At 35.8% G+C, this 16,749-nt stretch overlaps 1 protein-coding gene across 4 annotated transcripts in view; it reads left to right on the top strand.

The window, feature by feature from the left end:
- The window catches only part of LOC117237084, a 317,445-nt gene that overhangs the window by 281,213 nt on the left and 19,483 nt on the right, over positions 1 to 16,749 (top strand). For 3 of the 4 annotated variants that reach the window (XR_004493945.1, XM_033500697.1, XM_033500700.1), the window contains one exon: positions 8,931 to 9,008. Coding sequence is in view for 3 of the 4 variants with exons in the window: in XM_033500697.1 (XP_033356588.1) it covers positions 8,931 to 9,008 (78 nt within the window). In the remaining variant the exon portion in view is untranslated. The remainder of the gene's footprint in view (positions 1 to 8,930; positions 9,009 to 16,749) is intronic. The other variant, XM_033500699.1, reaches the window with a different exon arrangement.

Below are 16,749 nucleotides of genomic sequence, written 5' to 3'. Positions count from 1 at the left end.
TCGTGAGGCTATGAGGCTAGTATTCGGGTTGGGGTTAGGTGCGTGGAATTTTCTTCTCCCTAAAGGGTAGGAAACACTTGGCTGTTTTCACTTTCGACGGTTGGGCGACACGTGTTGTTTTCGAACTACGCTGGGCACTAGAGACACGTCTGCACGCTTCGGCACTCCACAGCGAACTCCCTAGCACCAACGTGTCGTCGAAAAGTTTTAGTACTACACATTATGTATCCCTATTGATAAGGATATACCTATATTATTAAAGAACATTAACTATTTGAACTCGATAAATTCTGCAGATATCCTTCTATACAATTTTGTGTATTTAATAAAATAATTCTTAACCCAAAATGTTCTGGCAATGCAGAACACAATGTAGTCCACTCAACACTATAAGTCAACTGTACAGAATAAAAAGAAATATTTTAAATAAATATCTTTGACTGTTGTTACGTCGCGTAACACTCTACCTAGCCCAGGCCAGACACCGCGGGCAAGATGGCAACCAGATGTCTTCGGATACTCACTGCGTACCTTCAATAGTCTCAAGTACCTTCCATAAATCTCAGGAATTTCCTAGTCGAGATCCTTCAAACCAAACAAACGTCTGTTTCCGAAGCATTTTCTAAAGACTATTGTCTACTACGGCTTGACAAGGGAAGTTTTTCTCACGTATGATGCAACTTTCCTCCCACTAACCACTTTCTCTCGATGGCGGTTAAGACCCTTCGTTTAACCAATTAACAACGAAGCCTATTTCCCTCACTCTCTTAACTAAAATCGTCACCAACAAATCCGATAGCCCCGTGCGCTAGACACACCCATCCTTAGCTTTCCTCCGCCACAGCATCGTCTCCGGACAGCACTGATTTTACATCCTTCGAACAGTCAACATCCTTTGACCGGGTATACACACGCGTAGATCAGTCACTCACTCATCTCGTACATACGCACCAGCGTAACTGTCTTCGTTATAAGTTGTTAGAATAAACGGTGATATATAACTTACTATACTGTGTCATATTCATTCAACCACCTCTGTTATCTTAACCGAAACAGGGGAACGACTATTTCGCGGCGTCGATTAACCGAATCGTAGCGGGAATTTACGCCTCTCGCTGACGCGTTTTCCTCGCGACCGCGTCTCTCCGCGAACGGTCTTAACAACTGTAAAAACGATATCCATATATTGAATAAAAAATTGATATGAAGCTCGAATATAATAAGCATATAAGTGTTAAATGTCGTTACTAAATATTGAGACTTATTAACATAATGAATAGGTGACTGTCTAAATATTTTTGTGATCTTTAAGAAATATTATATGTATTTGTATTAAAAATCTGGTAGGTTCATGTAATTTTATTTTATTTTATTTCACGATAATTGAATCTTATAGCTGATGGAATTTTAAAATATTTCATATGTGGGAGATGAAAGAACACCGGAGCCTTTGGAATTTTGGATAATCCCGCAACATTGTAACCTAGAGTCTACTATAGCTGTAATTGAACAATTGTAGTTATTCAATCCGATTGTAATTGTTCGAGAGTTGTGATAATGAGCTTGGGCTCGAGGCGACAGTCAGTCGCCGAACGTAGCCGCGGTCACGGGATGAACGCTTTGTCTAACAAAGGTACGGAGTAATTCTATAGCTCTCCTTAAAAGAAATATTCGTGGCGACACGCGACAGTAAACATTCCAACGGTTTCTGTCCCGTGGCTCGCCACACGCAGACCCTATTCTTCGAGTAAGATGATTGCCAGATGTCGATGCGTCTCCGCAGTACATGTTCGGCTAGCTCGAGGGCCCGTTATAAATCTTAAGATTTAGTCAACTAAAGTCCTCCAAACAGACAAACAGTCTTTGTCCCAACTACGGGAAAATAGGGGAGACCTATTTTTCAACGAGCGGCGTCTCCCACTAGCAACTTTCCCTCGAGGGCGGCTAGCATCTTTTTCTAACCACCGGTATGGAGATTGACCAATTAGCAGCAACGTAAAATTCCCTCACCTTCTGAACGAAGGATATCCTCGACGAATCCGATGATCTCGTGTCCTTAGACACACCTCAATATAGTTTTCCTCTGTGGCATCATCGGGACGGGAAAGTCATTCTCACTCGCGATCTCATCGATGAAAGGAGTAACCCTTTACGATCAGTGAATATTACGCATCTGACTTAGATTTTGTGAGTACGTTCATCTATCATCCCGTCGGCCGCGGATTCGTTATTGAACCTAGGATCATTGTCATTAGTTTCTCGAGTACCTAACTACCACGGTTACTTGTCCGGTTCTATAATAATCGTATTTGCACTAGTCAATGTCTTCTCTATTGCATAACGACAACGTGTAACCTAAACGAAGATTCGTTTCACGCCCCTAACCCTAATTCTAATGTAAACCCGACACATATAGCACATATAATATATTCATAAAAGTAGTTTATAAGTGTTTGAATACCAAATTACAGTTACCCCTGTTAATAACATAATAATTAATAAATAAGCTATAAGGAAATCGAATGTTAACTTCTGCTAAGACAATAGTGCTGAATAACTAAGGAAATTACACTTATCTATTATAATTTTAACTGATAATTTCTACAGTTACGAGTAAAATAACATTTGTGGTTACCTTAACCAATGTTGAAGCTAGAAAAATCGAATAACCGTCTTACGAGAATTCTTAACGATTGTTCTGCTCTGTTAAGCTTACAAAATTGACGTTACTATGATTATTATGTGTTATGTATTAATACACATAGTATTGTTAATTACTTAATTTCTTTTATAAATTCCTGTTCTGTAAGCAATTTTTTAAAAGATACATTTTTTCCATATTTTAGCAATTAAATATCAAAGTAAAGTGCAACATTCCATATATCAATAGCTTCATCGAAAGCGCTGCGTCACGTACAATATTAAAAATAGTTACCTCTCTCATGAATAAGTTTAGATTGGGTTATATAAGAACACGGCCGCCTCCTCCAGAAATAATAATCTTAACCTGAATTTAATTGAAGTTTTCTGTGAATATACAGGGTGGTTGGTAACTGGTGGTACAAGCGGAAAGGGGGCGATTCTACGCGAAAAAAGAAGTCGAAAATATAAAATAAAAATTTTTTTTTAAATTTTTTTTTTAATTTTTTTAAAAATCTACAGTGAGATCCGTTATAACGAGACGTAATAAAGTACACGCGTACCGAGCGAAAATTCAATGTCGATTTTCTCGGAAACAAAGCCTCAAAGGAAAAATTTGTATTTTATATTTTCGACTTATTTTTCCGTGTAGAATCACCTTCTTTCCGCTTGTACCACCAGTTACCAACCACCCTGTATATTGTTTACATAATAGAACGTTCACAAAATGGGAGCTCATTGCTATTGAACAGAAGATATCAGAAGTTTAAAACTATTACTCAATTTTTCAGTTAATACTCGAAATATTATTTAGATCACTATCCTTAACACTAACGAAAATTGTTATTTGAAATGGTAGTATTGTAAGATGTCTTCACATATTTCGAAAAATTTGAAATTAATTGCAATTTACAAATAACAATTGAAATTAATTAATATATTTGAATAATTAATATCTTTAATTCTAATCATAGGAAAATGTGAACAATATTGCAAGAGGACATAACTATTATGTATACACACATTTAAAAAAGCAATTAAAAAATTATTACTGATGTTAATATAATTATTTCTAAATAAATCGCGAATGTTTTGGGTATAAATGACACTATACTTAATAATATGATCTTTATCTTACACAGTTTTTGTGCGATACAACTACGCACACAAGCTCTCCACAAAATATATTTATTGAATGAAACAAAAAACGGAAATCGATTAATAGCCATAGGCCAAGATGCAAGGTGCGTTTTCATCGCAGTATGTTGAGAATCCATACTTACAAGGTTTTTTTTTTATTTATTTATTTGTTAAAATTACAATCAATTCTCGCGTTGAGAATTTTCAGTAATTTTTCTGGCGTGGCGCAGTGACATGGCTAATTATTTATAATAAGTTAATACTTATTATAGATAAGTATAATTTATAAGTAAGTGTTATAAATAAGTGAATATTACTTAATTTAGATAACTAATTGAATCTTGCGTTTAGGTCTAGCGGGTTGTGCCTCTTCAGCCTGCGAATCTGGTCCGTCGTATCAAGTAGCCCAGTGATTAGGGGGTTTCGGTGTTTGTTGACTCTTTTGCCATATTTGTCGCTATATTTTGCTATTTCTTCTTTGACTGTGGGTATCTTGAGGTCGCGATGTATTGTTTCGTTGGTAACATACCAAGGTGCGTCTATTAAGGATCTTAGCGTTTTCGATTGGAAGTGTTGGAGTATTTTAATGTTGGAGTTACTTACTGTTCCCCATAGTTGGATTCCGTAGGTCCAGACAGGTTTTATTACGGTTTTGTAGAGGGTAATTTTATTCTGTATGTTTAGTTTGGAGCGTCGACCCGTGAGCCAATAGAATTTTTTTAAGGTTAAGGTTGGATTTTTGGGCGTTCGATGAACCTTCACTCAAATTTACCATCGCGGATATAGCCGATGTTTATTGGTACAAATGTGGGTACTACAAGAGGCTATAAGTAATAGCGGCGATAGGATGGTCGAGATGTTGATGACAACGAATTCAGGTTCGATAACGAATCCACGGTCCACGAGATGACGAGTGTCAACGTAATACACGATTCGGATAACTCTCTCGATAACTCAATCTGCAATTCGCCCCCCCCCCCCGACTAACTAACTAACTAACTAAGTAACTAACCCGTAATCCAAATTTTTTTTTTTTTTATTTATTTATTGAAATTACAATCAATTCTCGCGTTGAGAATTTTCAGTAATTTTTCTGGCGTGGCGCAGTGACATGGCTGTTTATTTACAATAAGTTAATACTATTATTGATAGGTATAATTTATAAGTATTATAAGTAAGTGCATATGCTTAGTTTGGATAATTAAATGAATCTGACGTTTAGATCTAGCGGGTAGTGCCTCTTCAGCCTGCGAGTCTGGTCCGTCGTATCGAGTAGTCCAGTGATTAGGGGGTTTCGGTGTTTGTTGATTCTTTTGCTGTATCTGTTGCTATATTTTGCTATTCGTAATCCAAATGAAACTGCCCTTATATAGTCCTTTTCCTACTCCTTGGGTCAATGTCTGTTTTTGAGGAGACTGTACAACTATTTCCTACTTCCGTTATTACACGTCCCTCCCGTCACCGTGGGTACGTCATCGGGAACATTCTAAAGAAAGGTCCCGATTGTCCTTTCATCTCCGACATATACATGGTATTCGGCTACAAGTGTCAGAAAATTTAGGGCTTGATTTCTGAAGCTGAAATAAGACCAAACTCAGGAATTAAAAGATTGCGTTTTTGGCTTTGTTTTTTAGTTATTGATGATTAAAAATTAGCTGAAATATCCTTGTGCGCAAGAAAACCTCCTTACACGAGCGAAAGTTGGTTAACCTAAGCAGCGGGGTGTACAGGGATTTTCAAATTGAATGATACATAGACAGTAGCTTACCTCGTACAAGTTGTAGAAAAGATTATGACATTTGAAGATATAAACCATTCTGCGTGACGTTTTTTGTAAGAAAAATCGTAGATTAAACATTATATCTACCTAGTCATTAAAATCCACAACAGCATATCGAAAACCGCCTCATGGAATTTTCGAGTAGAGAGGATTGATGTTTCCTCTAAATCCTTTGCCCCCATAAATAATTAATAAATAAAGCACACATAATAAATGTTTATACAAATTTCTTACACACATCCCGAAATCAAATAAAAAATTGCAATTTTTTTTTATAATGAGAATGTACAATGCACTTCTCTCTATAAAGATTCAAATTATCTGACGAAAAAAAGAAGGAAGAACTTTTCAAATAAATTCAACGTAAATAATTAACATAAACGTGTTTTATTTGCAAGCAATTAAATGAGTATTTGGCATGTAACCCAAAAAATGAATAACCAAAGAAACGAATAAAATATACATAATATTTATCAATATCACAACACAATTGGCAAAAACAAAAATTTCTTCTTTAAAGAAATAAATGGTGAAAATTATATTAAAAATATGAAAAAATATATTTGTTTGTTGATTTATGCTTATATCTAAAAAGACAAATTTCTTCAATTTCAATAAATTTTTTATTAGAGAATTTTTTAAAGAAATCTAACATAATTTTTGATTCTATGCTGTGTTTGAGGCATATAACATAGAATTCGAATAGATTGTAAATGAATTTGTACGTTGGAATATGTGTATTAACTTTTGTATCTTATAGAATATATCATTTCAAATTGCGTATTCGAATATCTATTAATGTTTAGCATGGATAGAATATTTTTCGTTATTTTTATTTCCCAATTATTATATTCTAAATCTGTTACTTCCATAACAGTGTTAAATCTGTAAAATAGTAAATGAAGTAAAATTTGCTAGAGTTTTGAATAAATATAACTAGGTGTTCTAGTACCTATAATAATCAGCAGTATACATCCTATGATCTTATTACAACCTTCTATTTCCTCCATGTTGGTTATCATTATTCCATTTTTATTTTTGCAAAAACTTAATTTTCACATATATTTAAGATAAAAATAAAATAGATGAACTTCAAGAAAAAGCTTTTAATTATGGGGGGGGGGTAAGGTTTAAAATTTTTTTTGCATTTTTTTTTATTTTTTAGTTGAATGCATAATATCTTAAGAATATTGTGTCAAAATTTCAAATCGATTGGAGCAAAATTGACGAAGTTACGAGTATTTGTATACATGTCGGATTTTATTACCTACCCGACCCGAGCGTGCTATTGCTACCCGGCAGACGTTCTTCTCTCTATATAATACCTAATCTTACCCCCCAGATCTACTTATAGTATTTAACGACTTAAGTACAAACCTCCTTATACCTGTACTGTATATTTTGTCAGTGTAGAATATAAAATTTAGTGCCGGAGTAAATATTCCATTTTCATTAAGTTTTGTGTTAAATTATTACTAAAATGTCTAAAAAAAAGTTAGAAGATCTGATAGACATACAACTGGTTCGAGATTATATCGACCAAGAAAAATTGTACCTCCGCATAAACGTAAAAACGAAGGCATTTCAACAAGTAGCGCGTCAGCTAAAAAAATAAAAGTGACCGTTGAAGATCAAGTTACGAAGGATCTTGAAGAACATTATAGGATAATTGATTTTTTATTAGTCCTTTCAACAATTGCTACGCTAGTGAAGTGTGTGAAATGTGATGGAAAAGTAAATTTTCATTCGACTAAGAAAGAAGGCCTTGGATTTAACATCAAAGTGTCGTGCGAATGCTGTAAACAGATTACAAATGTTCCGTCTAGTGCAAGAATAAACTCTGGTACTTTCGATGTTAATTATCGGTTTGTTTTCGTGATGAGGATATTAGGCCTTGGATTAGTTGGCTGTGAAAAGTTCTGCGGCTTGATGGATTTGTCTAGTAGGTTTTTATCAAAACCGACGTACAATGATTACGTGAAAGAAATGTGCTCGACTGTAAGAGAAGTAGCGAATCGATTTTTTTAATCTGCTATAAAAGAAGAAAAAGCAGCAACAGCCGAAGAGCTATCATGGATGATAGCAACATCCTTTATGGACCTGGCATTGATGATTCAGTGTGAGGTAAGCCGATAAAATTCGCTTATGAACGTTTTATACCAGACTTTTTAGTGTTCAAAACTTTAAAGCGTTTTCCCCACAACTCACGTTTTCAAAGTCGGCGCCCCTCATAACTTTATAACTACTGCACCGATCCTTCCGAAATTTTGAACACTATTTCTGTACATAATTTACGAGATAACGTTGGAGAGGTTTTCAAATTTGTTAATTATTTGTATTTTACAATAACAAATTCGCCGCAAATTTTCGCACAAACTCGCGTTTTTCCCTTCAAAGTGTTCCAAAAAAGTGAAAAATTGAAATTTCGAAAAATCCTCGCAGCGTTACCTGGGGCAAACTGTTACCTAACGAATGAACTTTAACTTTTTGATTTCAGATGATCCAGCACCAAGTTATCAGGGTCACCGCAATTCTACCTTTTTTCCGAGACACGCCCGAATAATTGCTGCCATTGCCGTATTTTTTAATATTTCTCCGTGAAAATTTTATACAATATTCTTCGAATGCCATACTTTAATGTACTATTGGTTTTAATAAAGAGATTTTAACTGTGTCGTCATAAATAATTCACAAAAACATGCCTTATTTGTGTACTAATTAACCTTAGCCCCCCCCTTAAATATTGTCCTACAGACAATAGATTACCTGCCGGGAGAGCTTTAATTGCCTTTAAGGGTCCACCTTGGCGATCCTTCTCTATTGTATAACTAAGAAGCTTTATTCACTCTCTTGTCCTATCGCATTTTATGGCATCCAACATAAACATACATCGACACACATTTTTTCTTCTGACGAAAACGTTTACCTTCTGAATATGCAATATGCAAATAGCGCAATAAGCAAAAAATAAACCATTTGTCTTTCTAATGCTAACACTGATATAAAAACCAACTCTAATATATAGAATCAAAATGAATGTAACAACCATATAGGTTGATATTTAAAAATTAATAATTAATAAATTAATAATTAATAGATATACCTCGTCTTTCTTTTAATCCTTCCAAGATCAAATCTCTTTTATTCTATAAAAGAAATTCTTCCTTCATCACTCATTAATGGTACTCATATTCATAAATATTTTAAAGAAGTCACAATGCACTGAGATCAGTTTCACTGATAATTAATACATTTATTGTTCTATTAATTAATAACTTACTAAAGCACAATGTTATACATACAGCATCGATAAATTTTCTAACATCTTTATTTATACTTCTCTAAGTAATTGTTTGTTAATATTTTTTAGCAGGCACGAATCTCATGGGCAAATTCACACAGAGTGTCCGGAGAATCGTTCAGGATGTAAAGGATGAAGGAACATCAAGTAAGTTGCTGTAAAATATTATATACATAGTATTTTTAAAAGAATATATAGATGTATATATGTACATATAGATTCGTAAATTATCATTTGTAATTGATTTCTAAGAACTATATAATTTATTTCAATAATTCACTGTATTTTACTGTAGAATAAATCTATTGTGCTAAATCTATTTGTACTAAATTTAGCAAATTATAAAATGTTCAATCATATGACAATTTATTTAATCATAATTATTTATATTTAATCATGACTATCTAGTCAAAATCAATTCGACTATTACTTAATCCTTTAACAGTGTAACTCAAAGAAAATTTAAAGCTATGAATTTCATTATTATATCTGCTATTTTCTTCATATTTTCCTTACGTTTGTATCTCTCAAAATATCTTTTTTCAAATTATGAACTACTTTATTCTTGAAAAGTATAGAATATACAAAAAAGAATATTATTCCTAAAGGTACCGCTGACCGACCGAGATGAAATTTGGTGAGCATCGTTGAACGAGGCAATAGATCTGAAATATTTTTTTTTTTTATTTAGTTGTTCACATTCACGATTTGCCCGATTTGGACATTTGGTAGAATTTTTTGGCTGCATCTGAAATATGAAATTTAAACTTCGGGAAATCATTAACAGATCTTCCGTTCGATGTTTTAGGCGAAATTACTCATCCTAACTTAATCTAATCTGCCTTACTCATCTCTTATTCGCGTGCACTTTATCACGTCTCGTTATAACGGATCTCTGTAAATCGTTGTCTCGATGGAAAAATTAAAAAAAAAAAAAGATTAAAAAAAATTTTCATTCTATATTTTCGACTTCTTTTTTCGCGTCATACAATCCGGTTGTGTTTGTTCGAGATTAATAATAATGAGCCCAGAGTCGAGGCGACAACCAGTCACCGAAGGGATGAACGCTTTGTCTAACAAAGGTATAGGCTAATAAAGGCTAATAAAGGTATAGGGTAAATAGGCTCTCCTTAAAGAGAAAGTAAGAATTAAGAAGAAATAGTTGTAACGGCACTTGACAGAAGGTCTTTCAAACAAACAAATAGTCTTTGTTCTGACTACGGAAAGGTAGGGAAAGTCTATTTTTCTCACAAACGACGCTTCCCACTAGTAACTTTCACTCAAGGGCGGCTAGCATCTTCCTCTAACCACCACAATGGAAATTGACCAATTAGCAGCAATGACAACATCCCTCACTTTCCGAACGAAGATTTTTCTCCACCAATCCGACGATTTCGTGCCCTTGGACACACCCCATCGTAATTTTCCTTTTCAACGTCACCGTGACGGAGGGACACTCTCTCGCGTACGCTCTCATCAACGAGTTAAGTGACGTCTTTGCGATCCGTGAATATTTCACGTCTTAACATATAGTCCAACTTAGACTGTCTAACTTAGCAGTTAGTTGTCAAATCGGTTGTGTCCATACTTGTGTTAATAAACTCTATCTTCATTGTAACACAACGATGGCTAGTTCCAGTGGAGATTCATCAAGCGCCCATAGCTCTAATCCCAACGCCAACCCGACATCAGAAGAGGGACCAGTGCCGGTTATAACATTGCAAGAGCATATGATTATGGTGCGCGATTTTATTCACACGCTGGCGTGGATACAGAGTGCGAAATCTATAAATAAATCTACCACATTTTGAACCCGAAATCGCGGGCGCTGATCCAGCCGCATGGTGCGCAGCTGCTAATCAGCTTATGAAGGACAACCCTCTACAAGACAGCGCGCTAATTTCTGCTTTAAAAAATGCTCGAAAAGGTTCTGCAGCGCATTGGTTTACGCAGATAGTGAATGGCGAAGAGCTTACCTGGCCGACGTTTATGGAACTTTTTACTACGCGTTTTGGTGGTAAAGAAACAGCAACCTCGGCGGTAATGAGTATATCCAGAGAAAAACCACAGAAGGAAGAAAACATGGCAGCTTACATCGCTCCTCTCCGCTCCCACGTGCAGGCGAAGTGTGAAAATTTATCTAAAGAAGAAACACTCAACGCTAAGATTCATTGTCAAGTGAGCGCACAAGATCAGCCCATTGAACAAATAGCACTTGAAAAGGATATCGAGACCGAGGACGAATTTCTAAATAATACATCAATTGGTCCCGAAGCCAAACGATACAGGCTACCTGACTCGCGGAATAAGTGCTTTTACTGTGGGAGAGTAAAGACCGAGAAATGGAAATGGAAATGGCGGCGTCTAGAAAGAAGCGAACCAGCTACATCGGCCAGGATGTTGTGCTTCAAGTGTCGTAGGGTAGATCATATCTCGCTTAATTGTCCGTTACTGGGGGAAAAAACTATGATTCCAATAACGAACATCGAGCCGACACCTGAATGGTGGAGTTTCCTACTGGTAAATTAAGTCACCTGGGTGAGTCGTTCTCATTCCATTTCGATTCTGGAGCCGAATGCTCATTAATTAAAGAGTCTGTAGCCCCGAAATTTTCTGGCAAAAAAACTACTAATATAGTAGCAATGCGAGGAATAGGAAATACTTGTGTTGAAAGTACATCTCAGATATTGTCCACTGTATGTATTAACGGTTTTGAATTAGAGATAACTTTTCATGTACTTCTTGATACCTACTTAAGATACGATATCATCATTGGTCGTGAAATTTTAAGTCAAGGTGTTGACGTAAATATTACGCGAAACAGCCTCGTTATTTATAAGTCAAAGACAATTAATGACTGTAGCAAAACCGCGGACGACGAGAACGATATTAACGAGGTCGACACAGATGTAATCGGTAATGATAAAGATCGATTAATTTCTATTCTCAAAAAATTCAAAGATTCGTCCATTGCAGGGTCCTCACGTATTCGCATAGGTACGGGAGAGTTAGAAATAAGTTTAATAGATTCTAACATTACCGTCCAAAGAAACCCTTATAATCTTAGCGAGGAAGGGTGGAGAATAGTGCGTGAAAGGATAAACGAACTAATTGAAGCTAAAATTATAAGGCCTAGTAGTTCACCATTCGCGAGCCCTATGTTATTCGTGACGAAAGAGGACGGCTCAGATAGATTGTGTGTAGATTTTCGAGAACTAAATAGAAATACGGTCGCGGATCAGTACCATCTCCCTCTTGAAGCGGATCAGATCGCGAGGCTGCAAAAGGCGAGATACTTTATTACCCTAGATATGGCCGGCGGGTTTCACCAAATTCCCATTTATCCTAATTCGATGCAGTATACAGCGTTCGTTACGCTCGACGGACAATATGAGTACATGATGATGCCGTTTGGATTGAAAAATGCATCGTCCGTTTTTCAGAGGGCCATCCTCAATGCCTTAGGCGACCTCGCTTATTCATACGTTGTTGTTTACTTTGATGAAGTCTTAATCATTGCCGACTCGATAGATCAAGCTTTAGAAAGATTGGACACCGTATTAAGTATCCTCGTAAAAGCCGGATTTTCTTTTAGTTTTTTTAAATGCTCTTTTCTAAAGACGTCGTTACACTATTGCGGATATGTAATTGGTAATGGAGAAGTTCGTCCCAGCCTGGGTAAAACACAAGCCTTGAGTTTTTTACCCGCACCAACGACCGTCGCACAGCTGAAGCAGTTCATAGGTTTAGTTTCTTACTTTCAAGATTTCATCCCTAAATATAGACGGATAATGAAACCCCTGTGTGACCTTATTTCGAATAATAAAAACATAACTTGGACGGAAAAGCATGAAAAAATATGGCAAAAAGTAATTTCCGTCCTGACTGGCGCGTCGGCGTTAATAACATTCGATCCCAAATACCCGATCGAACTACATACTGACGCTAGTTCGAAGGGATATGGGGCCATTTTGATGCACAAAGTTAAAGGTACAAATAGAGTAATAGAATATTACAGTAAAAGAACTAGCCCTGAGGAATCTATGTATTCCTCGTATGAATTAGAGACGTTGGCGGTTGTAAACGCCGTCAAACATTTTCGGCACTATCTACGTGGACGACAATTTCTTGTCGTCACTGATTGTAGTTTCCTGAAGGAAAGCATTAGTAGAGTATATTTAATTGAAAAGGTTCACAGGTGGTGGGCTTACCTGCAAACTTTTACCTTTGACATTGTGTTTCGAGAAGGCAAAAAAATGGCCCACGTAGACTTCTTTTCGCGGAACCCCGTAGAATTGGATCATCGTAGGATAAAAAATGTTACAAAAAAACAAACCAATCTCACCGAAATCTTACCTCACACTGAATCATCAATGCCAGGAGGTACAATTTTTCTAGGTCGATATAATCTCGAACCAGTTGTATGTCTATCAGATCTTCTAATTTTTTTTAGACATTTTAGTAATAATTTAACACAAAACTTAATGAAAACGGAGCCAAAACGCACCTGTACGTCTGCTCGATAGAATACTCCTACACTAAATTTCATACTCTACATCATACATACATACATACATGCTCTAAGGAGGTTTGTACTTAAGTCGGAATTTCTATAAATAGATCTGGGGGGTAAAATTAGGTATTATATAGAGAGAAAGACGTCTGCCAAGTAACAATAGGGCGCTGGGGTCGGGTAGGTAATAAAATCCGACAAGTGTCAATTTTGCCCCAATCGACTGGAAATTTTGACACAATATTCTTAAGATATTATGCATTCAATTAAAAAATAAAAAAAATGCAAAACAAAAATTTAATACCTTACCTGCTTAATTGGGGTTTATTTGTTTAACTTGAAGCCACTTTTCTATTTTTGTGATATGTTCTTGTAGTGATGTGACTGCTGTTGCAGGGTCAGTGTGCCTGACTAGTACCGCTGTGTCGTCCGCGAATGTCAGTATCTTGCTGTTAGAAGTTGTTGGTATGTTGGCCGTGTAAAGTGTGTATAGAATTGGTCCTAAGACGCTACCTTGCGGAACCCCTGCCTTGATGTCTTTAACTTCAGAGTATGTGTCTTTAATTTTTACTACGAAGGTTCTGCTGCTTAAGTAGGATTTAATTAAATGGTATATCTGCTCCGGGAATTGTTTTCCGATTAATTGAAGTAGACTTTCGTGGTTTATTTTGTCAAATGCTTTCTCGATGTCCATAAAGAGGGCTGTGCAGTATTGTTTGTTTTCTAATGCTAGAATTATTTCATTTGTAAGTTTGTGCATTTGCTCTATCGTGGAGTGTTTGTTTATGAATCCAAATTGGTGATCTGGTATTAATTTTTCCTTCTCTATTATTGGTTTTAAGCGGGCGTAAATTATTTTTTCTAGTATTTTGGAAAACACGGAAAGTAGTGATATTGGTCTATAAGATGTTGTTTGGTGTGGGTCTTTGCCTGGTTTAGGTAACATTATGATCTGTGCTAGTTTCCATAGTTTAGGATAGTATTGGATTCTTAATATTGCGTTGTAAATTATTGTGATTAGTCATATCGCTTTTGGAGGAAGGTTTTTTAAAATTTTACCATTGATTAGGTCGATCCCTGGTGCTTTATTGTTTTTTGTTTTCTCGATTATGTTTCTAATTTCTTGTGCTGTTGTTTTATGTATGATATAGTGTTTGTCAGTTGAGGTACTAGTGGTTAACGCATCCTCATCGGTATGACAATTGTGGTTGCTACTATTGATTATATGTGGTGTAAATATGTTGCTTAGATGGTTGGAAAATTCTTCAGCTTGTTCTTCGTTGCTTCTTACCCATGTGTTATCTGCTTTTCTGATTGCTGGGACTAGTTTTATTGGCTTCTTTATTTTCTTTGTGGCTTTCCATAGGGAGTAGTTGGAGTTCTCGTGCGCAGATAGTGACTCTATGAATTTTGTGAACTCATTGTTATTGTGTTCTTTTATTTTGTTTTTAATTTCCTTTCCAAGTTTATTTAGGTGTTTTTTATTTTCTTTTGATCTATGTTTTTGCCATTTTGCTTTTGCTTTTCTTTTTTCTCTAATTATTTCGAGGATGTCTGGCGGAATTATTTTTGTTTGTCTATTGGTTGGTTCAGGTATAGTGGTTGCCCATGCTGCTTCTTGGATAGTTTCAGTAAGTGTTGTTACTGCTTGTTCGGTGTGTTCAGGTGTTTTCAATGGGATGTTACAATTGATTTTGTTCTCAATTATTTCTTTAAATGTTTGCAATTTGGTGGTATTATTGCATAGTGTCTCTGAATTGTTATAAAGTATTGGTTTGTTTCTGTATGTAATAATTATGGGTGTATGATCGGAGCTAAGCTCAAGACTGGGTGTTATATATAGTTTATTTGCATTTAGTCCCTTTGTAACTGCAAAATCAAGTAGGTCAGGTATTTTGCTCAGGTCTGTCGGCCAGTATGTCGGTCTTCCTGTAGATAATATATTGAGGTTATTGTTTCTAATGTATTTTTCCAAGGTTCTACCTCGAGGTTTAGTGATTCTTGATCCCCATAGTGTGTGTTTCCAATTATAGTCTCCCGCTGCAATACACTTGTCACCTAAATGTTGAAAGTACTCTTCCCACATTTGCGATGTAATTTTGTGTCGCGGTGGTACATATATTGTTGATAACTGTAAATAGTTGTTGCTAGTTTGTACTGTAACGGTGGTTGCTTGGATATATTCCTTACAAACTTGACTGTATAAATGATGTTTAATATCGTTTCTTATTATTACTGCGGTCCCTCCGTGTGCTTTTCCTGAGGGATGCTTGGTATCATATATGGTGTAGTACGGTATTTTTAAATAGTTTTTTATAGTGAAGTGTGTTTCTGAAACAAGTAGTATATCGATATTATTGTTGTACAGGAATGTTTTAGTTTCTAAGGCCCTTTGTTGTAGGCTGTTAGAGTTCCAGGCTGCTATTTTAAGCGTGTCCATTTTTATTTTTTGCTTAGCGTGTTTATGAGTAGCTGTAGCATGAGTGTGATTTGTTGCGTTTGCTGTTTAAGGATTGCGTTTTGTTCACTTATCATTTTTGCTAACATTTCCGTGTTTTTAATGGATAGCTTTATCAGTTCTTTGATTTCTGTAGCGTCGTCGATGTTATTGTTCTGGATTTGATTATCTAAGGGTGTTGACTGTTTGGCTACTTGCGCGTAGCTTCGACTACCAAAGTTATTGGTATTATTATGGTTGGTGTTCATTACATGCTGTATGTTTGTTGATGTTTCAGTTACTGTGCTATCCTAATGTGTGTGAGAGTTAGTGTATATCCTGTTACGAAGCGGCGGAAAAAGTTTACCTTGAAGTTGTTTTCTTACTAAACAGCCTTTGTAACTAGCTGGGTGATTTCCACCGCAATTGTAACATTTTACATCATTTATTTTTCCCGTGTGTGAGCAGTTCACTGTAAGGTGCTTCCCTGCGCATTTGACACACAATTTGACCGAGTTCCTGTTGCAGTAATTTTTAGTGTGTCCATATTGTTGACACCTCATGCATTGTGATATGTCTTTTTTGTGCTTGGATGGCTCGACTGTAATTAATGTGTTTAAAATTTTTTTAATATCGAAAATTTCCTTGTTGTTATTTTTAGGTTCTAATTCTATTAAGAATAGCGGTAGTGGTTGCTTCGTATCGTACCTTGTAATATTGTTTATAGTTCTTGTTTGGTGGCCAATATTTGCTAATTCGTCACTTAGTTTTTTTGTGTTAATTTTTGGATGCAGTCCTCTTCTAACTACTTTGTAGCTCCTTTCCGTTTTGAGCTGGTACGTGTGGTATATAGCATTTTTTCCCCTTAATTCTTTTATAACTTTCCTATAATTTTCTGGTGTGTTTGTTTGGATTTTTACCTCTTCTAATTTTGTTTG

Source organism: Bombus vosnesenskii, unplaced genomic scaffold, assembly GCF_011952255.1.
Source record: "Bombus vosnesenskii isolate JDL3184/JDL3185 unplaced genomic scaffold, Bvos_JDL3184-5_v1.1 scf7180000013355, whole genome shotgun sequence".
NCBI classification, from domain to species: Eukaryota; Metazoa; Arthropoda; class Insecta; order Hymenoptera; family Apidae; genus Bombus; species Bombus vosnesenskii.
Note: the sequence above shows the minus strand (reverse complement) of the source record. Positions and strands in the feature narration are given on the sequence as shown.